Raw genomic sequence first — 11,589 nt, 5'->3', positions numbered from 1 at the left:
GAGCCTAATGTATTTTAAACTAGAGCTGCAGCCTGTAAATCACGGAGATTATGCTCTTCCCTGCTGTGCGCGCTCGGGGTCGGGAGGAATTTCCACTCCTGCGCCGCAGCTGTCCGCAGGCTCCGGATGGGAATTGCATCAGTCAGGGCTGGGAAAGACAGCCCCGGCCCTGCTGCTGGTCCTGGGATACAAACCCATTCTCAGAGCCTTCCTGGCCCAGCAGGGCATTGTCTCCAGCCCCGTGTCCTTTCCATCGTGGGTTGTCTCATCTGTTCTGGCTGGAGCAGCTTCATGCCCACACGCAGTGCAAGCGCACCTGAGATCACTGCAGACCCTAAAAACCAGGATGCAAAACGTCTGGGGGGGGGGGGGGGTTGCTCCTGAACCCCGTGCTGTGCCACTGTGAGCATCAGCCCCTTGGGCTGGTTTTGCTTTCAGACATGATTTTCACGATGATTCTTTTCAATGATCCCAATTCCATCATTTGATTTCCACCGAGGTTTCGTTTTCTTTGCAGCCAGGTTATGACCTGGCACTGAATTAAAATGTTTTGTCTTTTGTGTTATATAGGTTGGCCAAGAAGGAACCCCAGCTCTCGGCTTGAGGCTGCTCTCAAGTACGAGTTACTTTTTATCTTTATAAAAGCCTTGTTTTCATTTCTCAACCTGTCAGTGGCCAGACCTGATTCTTCTGCAGGAGCTTGGTCCCATTACACAGCATTTCTCCATTAACATTTAGCAAAGGACAGGTTGAAACATTTCCGTGCCGTTCACCCATTTTACACCTTTTAATACAATTCCTGGATTAGCTCAGGCTTTCATTGGAAAATTTCTCTGGCCACACGTTCAGCAGACACCATTTTACAGGAGACCTGCTCTAATGACCCTGCCCACATGCAGAACCGCTGCCTGGAACCACAGCTGTGATAAAACCATCCCCGCTCTTCCTGGATATAATTATTTTTAATACAGTCTATTTTATGCCTCAAATTCTCTCCTCTCCCAGCTGAAGCATTTTAAATCAAACAAGTAATTCTGTGGTATTACCACAAATTACGGTCACTGAGGGCTGCTGCTGTTCTGCTCGCAGCAGCCACGAGAAACTTTCCTCCAACAGGAAGGGTACAGATGAGTTCTGCTGTTTTACTTACAAGAAATGTTTCTCCTCCTCTTCCTATTAGTAGAAGCTGGTGCTCTTCAACCCACGCCCGAAGCAACAGCTAATGCTGCTTGCAGCAAGGTTAGTAGCAGGTTAGTGACTGGGGAGCAGGAATTACTGGAGAGGAGTTTGTGTTTAGGTGTAATCCTCCCCGCCAGGCTTCGCAGGGATTTTGCTCCTCTGTAAATCATCCCGTGGCTTGGTTTTTCCATGCACTGTTGCTGTTTTGCCTTCCAGCTTATTTTTAGCCTGCCTGTTCCAGGTACTGCTGTGATACATAACCCACAACAAACAGAGGGGCTGCACCCTGTGAATTGGCTGCCCTTGGCTAGCGGGAAGTTGAAGGACACGGGGACCTTCAGACTCATCCAGCTCCATAGAGTTAAGGATCAACCCTCTTTTCAGAGTCCCATGGGAAGTCCCTCCTTTCCACACTGTCATATCTCTCTGTGCCCCATCCTTTGAACAGAGGCTCCTCTTTATGCTTCACCTGTGAGTGGGATGCACTGCAGGTTGCCCATGGACCAAAGGGATAAAGTTTTACGAGCTGTTGCTGATGGTTTGAATGAAGGAAGATGTGAACTCTTCCTCTGGAGAGACACTGTTGGACCAGAGAGGCTGTTCTGGTATGAACAGGGAGCCCCTAAACAAAGATGTTGGTAAGTGCTGGTATGGAGCTGGCAGAGCTGTTGAGCTGTAGTTGTACAGAGAAACTGTGAGGAAGTTTTCCTGTGATGGGAAGAACCTTTGGAATGATCCAGCTAACACTGGATGGAATGGAATAAAGCACCCTGAGACCCTGATGTGCATCAGCAAAAGTGGTGGTGGGGTTTGCAGAACCTTTCTGTGTAGGCAGCGATAGTAAATGTGGCCGTGTCTGCTAAGCTCCTTTGTTCTGCCACCTCTTAAAGTAGCAAAGATGGGTCATTTCTCCAAGCATGTTACAAACGTTGAGTTAATTCATTGGCTTGTGTGTGTGGAGTGGCAGGCAGGAAAGCAAAGGGGTTCAGGTTTGCCTCCAGCCATCTTTTATGGTCCAATCAGCCAATTTTCTGTGTAACTATAATAAATCACGGCGACAGACACACAGGATGGCATTGTCTTTATGTAATTATACCATAAATGGCCCCATTTTCTCTCCCAGAAAAGCCTTCCCAGTTCCTTCCCTTTGCTGGAGAAGGCTGTTATCCTGAACACAATGAGACAAATGCATTTGAAGAACATATTTTGTAAGCAAAAGCTGAAGAGATGGAGCCTGCTCCTTTTTCCATCGCGCGTCTCTCACGTGGCTCTTTGCTCCAAGGGGGGATTTGCAAACCAAAGGGAAACAATCTTGGAGCTCAGGAAATCGAGCGTGAACTCCGGCACTGAAGCAGAAGCCTCTCGTTTTCCCTTCCCATCCCATGGCTCACCACTGTTGCAGCCTGCTTAACAGTGAGCACACAGACCAGGGCAGGTTCTGCCTGCGAGAAGCCAGATAAACTGTTCTCTTGTGGGCACCTGCAGTTATAAAACCCACACAATTTGTGTACAGCAAGGCTTTGGGGACCTCTTGCCTTGGTTGCTGTTTTGATAACTGAGCTTGTGTTGTTTCTCCCTCGCCCTGCCCTGTAGATGATATTTTTCCTTCCCGCTGGTGTTACAAAAGAAGACCTTTTCCCAACAAGGATGTAAAACTCCCATCAAATTCCCCATGTCACTGGAGACCCGAAGCTAATAAGTCGATCTTATGTCTGTATAATAAACTAATTTATTAGGTTTTTATTTTAAGAGTTGGTGGTATTAATTAGGTTGATACAGCCCATAAATCACTTGATTTGGCTGAGCCTTCAGATACTTGTAATTTAAATTAATAGAAGTGCAGCTTAATTAATCTGATTAAATCCTGGGATAAGCAATGTGCTGTTTGCAGCATCCACCAGCATGCTGGATAGAAAAGGAGTGTTTTAAGGTAACACAGCTTCTTCACTGGAGGGTCAGATTGGCTTAGCTGGTGAATCGAGGTGCAAGAGTGGAGCTGCAGAAGATGCAACCCAGAAACCGGAGCAAGGTTTGAAGCTAGACCTGTGAAGTCAGGCATCTCCTGAGACCTTGGCAAAGCTCATCACAGCTTCAGGGCCAGGCAAGGAACTGAACTTCCCAGACTCACAGCAACCGCTCTGGTTTTGGGGCATCCTGACCTTCTTTCATCCTTTGGCACCAATAAATGGACTCCAGAAGGTGAGTTTAAGCCATTAGTGAGCACAAGCCACAGCTTGATCTCCTTTGTGGTCACTCTCTTGATTCTTCTCTCCCTTCAATGCTGTTGAGAGCAGATACCATTTCTTTCCAGGTGTGAATAATCAGTTAATCAGTTCTTCTTTGCCCAGGGTCCCTGTCAGACAACCACGAGCAGATCAGGGTAAGTGAACAGAGTGGGCTGATGCGGAGGTAAGTTGATGTGCCTCATTCAAGATATACCTGCTCTACAATTCCCATCAAGAGTATTTCTTCTCTGGTGAAGTTTCTGGATACTGGATGGTGGTAGTGGGGACTTTATTGTGGCTTGCCTGTACGTAGGACTGACTACACCCTCCCGTGGGATACACACTGCAGTGTGTTCTCACAGGGATGTACCCATCTGCTTCCCAGCGTTGGGAGTTACTAAACCTTTGCCGTACAGACACCACCAGATACTCAACTGGTGTTTCCATTTAGCTTTTCCAGAACGCTGTGGGATGACGGCTCTCAAGATTTATGTTCCCTGTCTGTACAGCCCAGGCAGCTGCCCTGCAGCCTTCTCCCTGCTCTCCTGCTAATTTGCCTTAATCCCGAGTTTAAGTGAGCTTCCCTATGGATAAGAGTGGAATTCAGACCCTGTGGTCCTCCCTAGCCTTGGTTTCTCTGTTGCCCACAAGGGGTCCGTGTGGGATGGTGGCACAAGTCAGGTATTTACACCAGTTCCCCAGCAGCTGGATGAAAACCCCTTCCAAGGAGATCAGAGCAGGTTTAGCAGCAAAGCACCAGCCCAGGGCATGTGCAGCCACAGGTTGTTTCCGTTAGAGTACAGATGCCATAAAATATGTTTTCTTTAAAAGCAGGAGCTAATGTGATTATAGCAGTTGGATTAATCTAATATTCTCCTTCATCTTCAAAAGAGAATTGCCTAAATAGCCAGAGACACATTTTATGAGCCCTTCTTAAGGGTTATCAATCAAACTTCCCAAGAAAGGCACTGATGCCCCTTTTTGCTCACAAGAGGGAAATCAGATTCCCCACGGCTTCGCTCTCAGCCTGCTGCAGCCTTGCAGTGTAATAGCTGCATTGTGAATGGTCTGGACATCATTTTCTTCCACTGGTCCAGAGAAAAAACCCACATGGAGGCAACCTGTAAGAAGAAAGGGAAAGCAGCCCAATTAGAGGCAGTGATCGCTCTGCTCTCTGCCCTCTCTCCCCCTGGATGAAGCAGATGTAAAACAATAGCTTTATTGGTGAAAATTTTAATTGAGGAGTTCAAAGGAAGCGGCGGAGGCTCTTTTGATCCCTCGCTGCGTTTGAATGCCCCGGTGCAGCGGTGCCTGCTGACCTCCAGTGTTAATTAGTGTTTATCTGAAATCGAATTAGCTCACGACCGGCAGAAAGCAGAGTGAAAATCGGCTGTAATCATAGATCTGGGTGATTCTCAATGCGAGGTAAAAGCAGGGCTTTGCCTGCTGGAGCCGACGTGAAACTCACTCTGAGAACTTCACAGTTTTTGCTTTGTTTTTCTAATACTCTTCAGTCAGATGGTGCTATTTCTCTTACTAATACCCCGGGCTGCCTTCATCTTTGCTGAGTCTGCTGGTCCACGTTGCTCACTGGAACTTAAACCGTAAACCAACACTGAACAATGATGCATTATTTGTAGGAGACCGAATGCTGGGAGGTTGACAATAGTGCAAAGCTGCTCTTTCTTGTGCTCTGTAATCCGTAAATAAATACATCATCTATTTCAGTTTGCAGAACTCTCTGATGGATGGGAATAGCCTGTGTTATCCAAAGGCGCCGAGGTTGCTGTGAAAGCCAGCACCTGCTTTTGGGGTAAACCGGCCATTTCTGAGAATTAGAACTCTTTATGTAGATGGGATTGAGAGAGAGTTGCCAAACCACCTTGTGGTGCTCATCTTGGGGCTCTCTGGAAGGTGATGGGGCTCTCAATGCTTGAATAGAAATGTGTAAAAGCATGAGGTCCTCTTTATGAAAGGACAGAATAGCCAAAACTATCTCAAGGAGCAGGTATGTGGTCATGGTTTCTGAGCAGAGAATAGCCAGAGATGTGGAAGTCAAACATCTGTCTGCCATGAACATCTGCAGGCCTTCATGCTGCACTGGAATGAAATCCCATCCTCAGATCAGATCCAGATCCCGAAGTTTCCAAAGTGCAGAGATGATTTTATTCCAACCTTGCTTTTAGCTCCTAAGCCAGCTGAAAGGTGGCCCCTGCTGCTTGCCCACGCAGGGTGCTCATTGGCGTGGAGCAAGGCAATCTGAAAATAACCCGGTGGCATTTATGCGGTGTCCTTGGGCATCCACTGCTCTATTTTCTGGGCTTAGCCACAAGAGGGTGGCATGATGATGTGCACCAGCAGCCTCCCGCTTCGGCTGCTTCCCTTCTCGCATGGCATTTTATAGCCAGCTCTGTGGATCTAATAAAACTTGGGAACAGATCCTCATTTTTGGCACATGAACACATTTCCCACTACAAAGGAGCCTGATGGGTGTTTCTGAAGGCAGCCCCGACTGTGCAGGATTCCTTGATGTTACGTGTGTTCTTTATGCCCAAAAGCAGCCTTAGCTAGTAGGCACCATAGCAGAGTATAAAATTTAGACTGAGCTTTTACTTGGTAACTGCTGTAGGGAGAAGTCCACAGATGTTGTTTATGAGCAAATATTATTTTTGATAGCCATGCGTGTTTACAAGACAGTGATGTTCTATGTGACTCCTCTATAACACATCGGGATGTTTCTCGTAGGTCTTGATTTGATTATAGCTGATGGTGAACAAGCTGGTTAACAAATACACACACACAAGACTCACATGATGGCGAGGGAGACTAACTGAAACGAAACAGATCCATTTCACCTAAAATCTACCCAGCATGTGTTTGTAAGTCAGGCCATCACTAACCCAATGCGAGTGACTCGTCGTGAATAATGAATCAGTTGATGTGACTCTGCATAAGGCAGATTAGCATTTGATTTTGTAAAGCTTCACTTGGGTGGCAAATCCCAGTAAGAGCAAGGAACAGGGCACAGGGGATATCCAGGTAGCAGTAGAAATCAAAGAGAAAAACAAAACACTCCAAGTTTTATATACAAAGCTTTATAAATGGTAGGATTATTTTACCCTACTTTAACATGGCATTTTTCCCTGTGCAGGCACATGATGCTGATACTCGGAACACACCTGAGCCTCACTGCTGTTTCCCAGGCTGGCACTCATCTCAATCAAAACTCCCATCCTGAATCCAAGCAGGGTGCAACCTCAGGGTGAGTCTCTGCTCACTGGTGGCTCTAGGGCCCTTCTATGCAGAAATCCCTTTTGCCATGAACACATTTCAAACACAACCTTCTGAATCTCATTACTTGCTGTCTTTTCCTCTTCCATTTGTTTTTCTTCTAACAATGCACCTGCCAATATCTGCCCCTGAGCTCCGTTTTAAGTGGTGTTTTCCATAGTTAATGTCCCACTCTTGCTCCCTATCCATCTTTGGCAACTGCTGACTGCCTGCAGCAGGACCAGAGGAAGAGGGAAAGACCTCCCTGGGTATAACAATAACACAACACCCATTCCTGGAAGAATGATGAGATGGGCTGTGTCATAAATATTTATAAGAGCAAGCGTAATGAAATGAATGGCTAGTATACTGAGGCTCCCTTAGGCTTTGGTCATCACATGTTTTTTAGCTCTTTTCTTTCTTCTCTGTGATACAGAATTGTCCTGGTGTCCCTGGGTTGTCGAGCAAATTGCTTATTGTGTTGCTCACTTACACAATGCATGTTATTATGTGCAACCAGCTGCTCCTGTTTGGCATTGCTCACACATACAGAACAGGAGGCCACAGGCACTCTTCTCGCCTAGAAGTCAACGTTCCTTCTAGTGCCGAAGTTGCTGCCAGACCAGAAGAAGCCTGGCAGCAAAGCGAGTCCTGGTGGAAAAGGTCCCTCAGAGACTTCTTTCCTGGGAAGACCAAGGCTGCAGTTCTGCAGGGTTTGAGCCCACGCAGCTTTGTGCTGCCGTTGAAAGCTTCCTCGTGCCTCTGTCTGCATGTTCCCATTGCTCTCCTTGTGCTGGTACTAACTCTAGGGTGAGTGCACGGAGTGCTGGAGCTGATTTTCTTATTGTTGTTGCCTATTAAGTTTTCAGCACCATCCTTCCCTCTGTCCAGCTCCAGGCTCATTCAAGCACTAATGCCAACACAAAGGAAAGAGCAGCCAACTCTTCTGATTATTAGAGCAGCTTAAATGCATTCTAAAATGTCAAACTCAGTGTAGCAGACCTGTCTGGAGTCAGAGATGCTCAGAAACTGGAGCAAGGCTGTATTTGAGACTGGGAAGTTTAATCCTGCTTGGGAGAGAAAGAACCAAAGCGTGGTCCCAAGCACGTTTCAGGCACTGACCCCCTGCGAGATGGGGGCTGATTAGCTGCAGGCAGCACTTCTTACCTGCTGAACTGGAGGGCATTAACAAGTGCACCCACGAAAGCTTCCACTGCTGTTAACTTCAGAGCTGCAGGGTTTGGCACTGTGGGGATTTGTGATCTGGGGGGGGCACACTCAGTCTGCAGAGAAAGTGCCTATTCCAAATCAAAACTGTTCTCTTCAGCATGAAGTGGATTAAGCTAAGAGAACATAAAGCAACCCTCACCTGGAATAAGAACAGCCTCATCATGGTTTTTAAAATAGCTATTCTGCTTTAAATTGCTGTGTCCCATAACTTTGAATTCACTTCCGTTTCTCTCATTTGCTTTAACTGCTCTGACCCTGGACTACAGCTTCTCGATGCTCTGAACCCCAGTCCACGGGAGGCAGCCAGACACCATTGTCAGTGATAGGATTCAGCCTGGAACTGGGACAATACTGCACTGCCTGTTTAATAAGAACACACAATGGGCTGTGAATCTTCTTGTTCCTCACTGCTTTCTCTCTGAAATGGCTTTTCCCTGTTCTTTGGGTTTCTTTTATTTCAGGGAGTCTTTTTTGGGAGCAAGCATTGTTCTTCACCTGCACTTGTTTAGCGCTTTGCACAACTGGATCCTGGTAGTTGGAATCCTACAGCTGGATGTGGACATAGGCTGCTCAGCATGGCTTTGGGTTCAGAGCACGGACAAATTCTGCTTCAGATAGCTCTGTAACATATGCTGCTGTGCTTCAAGGCCTCTTGCATCTGCCCCAGCCTTCCAAAAGCATGGATCTCCCCTCGGCTGCATGGGAAAAGCTCCTGCTGAACTAGAAAAATCTATAGCTTTGCTGGATTTCCCTAATGAGCTCTTCATTGCTGGGTCTTACACAAACCCATGACGTGTACCATGTACTGTCCATATCCTGACTCACCACACCTTCTTTTTTGGAGCACAGAAGTGATGTCTCCCAAAGGGGGAACAAAAGGCTCAACCACAACCACCTGCCACTTGCTGCTGCTGCTCTTTGCCATTCACACTTTCTCAGCTCAAAGTTTTCAGAGATTTGCAGCTATTAAAAGGTAGAAAGAAACTCCTCACCAACAGGGATGGAAACATTGGAGAGTCTGCAGCACATAAATGGGGGCTTTTGCTTGCTCTAAGTACTGGGGCAGAAATGCAATTATGTGGGGAAGGAATGTCCCTTCTGTTGGCATGTCTGCTGTCACTTTGTTCTTTATGGACTCACAGCCAGGGAGTTACCTGATCCTGCCCAAATCTAAGGGGCTCTTTCTCCAGGTCCTGTGTCCTCTGTAAGCACCACAAGAAGTCATTTCGCTGAAGCAGTGACACCAGGGTTGCCTCCCTGTGGAGGCACACGTCAGCCAGCGTTGGATTAAGCTGTGAAGGAGTCTCCCTGTGGAAAAACTGGTTGTAAAAGCTCAGTTTGTCTGTGGGGATGTGGGTAAGAGGGGTGGATGGTGAGGACTTGGTATTACTCTCACAGAGCACGTGTGTTGTCGGTGTGAAAAGAGCCGGTGCTCTGGGTCAAGTGCCTGGTGCTTTCACACATCAGGGGCTGTTTGCTATGGTGTTCTTTTTCCTCTTTTGCCCAGGGACAGATGCTGAAGGAACGTGTCTGCTGCAAGGTTGGTTTTGTCTAAATGCTGTTTTAATTCCTGTTTCCGCTGACATGCAGGAAATACAGAGGTGCCACAGAGAAATCAAGTAACACCGTCAAAGACAAGAATTGGATCCGGGTGTTTGGAAGCTGGTGCCTGCTTCTAATCCTGACCTGGTTAGGTGTAACCCTGGCAGGAAGATGGGTTAATGCCTTAATACAGACAGGTGTGTTGTATTTTGCAGACCATTAGCAGCTTTCATTATTTATTATGCCAGACTTGCCTGACTTTTAGGTAAAGGTTTCCTTGTTTAAAGGGAGGGAGAAACGTCTGAGACTTGAGGAAACAAGGGCAGGGGTGTGTCTGAAACCAGCAGCAGACACAATGAGGAGATGTTCCTCTACAGCACAGTTAAAGCAATTTGAGAGCACCTTTATAAGCACCTCACACAGAAAGGAGCAGGCAGGAAAGGCCCAGAGACGAGAGGAGGGTTTGCAGAGGTTGTTAAACTTTACCTCCATGCTGGAGCAGTGCAGAAGGGAGCATGGCTGTTACTATCCCCTTTTCTTCCCTGCACATCTGCCCAGAGCAGGGGGCTGCTGGCTCCCAGGTTTGTAGTGATGGTGCCAAGTACTAACTCCCAGTGGCATAACTCAGACACATGGCAAACCTGCTTCCCACCACGCAGCCTTTCTGGTTTCATTTAAGTTTTTATAGCTCATTATACAAGCTAATAAATAGAGTCTGGATGAAAAAGGTTTCTTTTTTTTCATGTTCTGCATAGCTGGAGCCCTCTCCGCATTCCACACCGCTGGATAAAACATCCCCGTGTGCCCGGCAGCCTCTTCTCCCCTCAGGGACCAAAGCAGACCCCCTCCTACCCACTCCGGATACATCTGCCCTTCTGCTTGGTGCCAGCCACCAGTGCCTAAAGGTCTTGGTGTCATCTGCCTTCAGGACTAACCCTGCACCTGCAGCTTCCCCGTGTGTCTGGGACCCAGCCAAGCTGGGGAGGCAGCGGCCCCGGTCTCCATCTTTCAGCACCCTTCAGCTCCCTGCCTCATTCCCACTGCTTGGCTCGGCAGGCGGGTGGCTCCTGCCGCTCCCTGCACCGGTGCCATGCACGTATGTGTTTTATTGGCTTTAAGGACGGCTGAGAAGCACAGGCTGGACTTCAACACCCGGAAAGCCCCGTGAAGGATATACACCTGAGGGAGCTGTCGAAATGAGCCCCACCGGCGCTGCAGGCTGACGGAGGTACGGTCCCTACGTGTGTCTGGGCAGCAGCCGCGCCTCCTCCCCACAGACATGGGCCTGCCCCGGCTGACAGGGCCCCTGCGGGACGGCGGCCGTCAGCCCTCGATGGCTGTGGCCATGCAAGCCGGACACCTTACGCCTTCGTGCCTGTCGGTGCCGGGCGGCTGAGGGTGGGCACCGCAGAGGGTCCCTCAGCGCTGACAGGACGGAGGCGCGGGCAGAGGTGTCCGCAGGGAGCACCGTGAGGGGGAAGCCCAGGGCCGGTTTGTGGGAGCGCGAAGTCCTCTGCGCTCACCTGTGGCAAAAAGGAAAGAAACGCCACGAACCTAACGAGGAGGGGGAAAGGGGTGAATAAAAAGGCACATAAAACGTTTACAGCCCCCGTGCGCCGGCCTGGGGAGGCCGGAGGAGCCCCGCACCTGCCGCTGCAGCCCGTTCCCGCTTCTCCGCCCACCCCCTCAGGAACCGCGGCCGCTCCCCCCAGCAGCAACCTGTTGGTGCGGCCGCTGTGGAGGAGGGCGGGAGCAGCCCCCTCGGCTCGGCGGCGAACCCGCTGACAAAGGCGGAGCAGCGGCAGGACAGGGCCGCCCCCCGCCCCCCGGCAGCGGGGCCCGGCGGCGCCGGCGGGCAGCGGGGCTGGGGCGCTCGCACAAGATGGCGGTGGGGCAGCGGGAGAGCGCGCTCCCCTCTTAGATGCGGCCGAGGCGGCCCCTGCTCCCGGCGCCCGGCGGGGCTTACATGGCGCTGGAGGACCTGCTTTGTCTCTGCTTCTCCGCCCTCGCTGTCCTGGCCGTGCAAGGTGGGTGAGAAGGGGGTGTGTGTGTCTGTGTGTGTGCGCGTACGGGTCGGTTGCCCCCCCAGCCCACGGGCGGCCGCGCCACCTGCCTTCGCGCTGCAGCCCCTCGGCCGCGGGCA

General features: G+C 49.6%; 1 protein-coding gene and 1 long non-coding RNA gene across 6 annotated transcripts in view; both read left to right on the top strand.

Moving 5' to 3' along the window:
* Positions 1-3,635: 3,635 nt before the first annotated feature.
* On the top strand, positions 3,636-7,870 carry LOC134176043 (uncharacterized). Of its 3 annotated transcripts, none has more exons than XR_009969237.1 (4): positions 3,636-4,085; positions 5,140-5,217; positions 6,150-6,287; positions 6,556-7,870. It is a non-coding gene; the product is annotated as an uncharacterized LOC134176043 (long non-coding RNA). The 3 variants fall into 3 exon arrangements; XR_009969236.1 differs by having other exon boundaries at positions 3,636-5,217; positions 6,556-6,666; positions 7,111-7,870; XR_009969235.1 differs by having other exon boundaries at positions 3,636-5,217.
* Positions 7,871-11,228: 3,358 nt separating this feature from the next.
* IGDCC4 (immunoglobulin superfamily DCC subclass member 4) overlaps positions 11,229-11,589 on the top strand; it is an 89,171-nt gene continuing 88,810 nt past the window's right edge. For 2 of the 3 annotated variants that reach the window (XM_062601719.1, XM_062601717.1), the window contains exon 1: positions 11,229-11,473. In XM_062601719.1, the coding sequence (XP_062457703.1) occupies positions 11,368-11,473 (106 nt within the window). In that variant the 5' untranslated portion in view covers positions 11,229-11,367. The remainder of the gene's footprint in view (positions 11,474-11,589) is intronic. The other variant, XM_062601718.1, reaches the window with a different exon arrangement.

The sequence above is a fragment of the Pezoporus occidentalis genome, unplaced genomic scaffold, assembly GCF_034315485.1.
Source record: "Pezoporus occidentalis ecotype Australia unplaced genomic scaffold, CSIRO_AGI_Poc_V1 ctg72, whole genome shotgun sequence".
Taxonomy (NCBI): Eukaryota; Metazoa; Chordata; class Aves; order Psittaciformes; family Psittacidae; genus Pezoporus; species Pezoporus occidentalis.
Note: the sequence above shows the minus strand (reverse complement) of the source record. Positions and strands in the feature narration are given on the sequence as shown.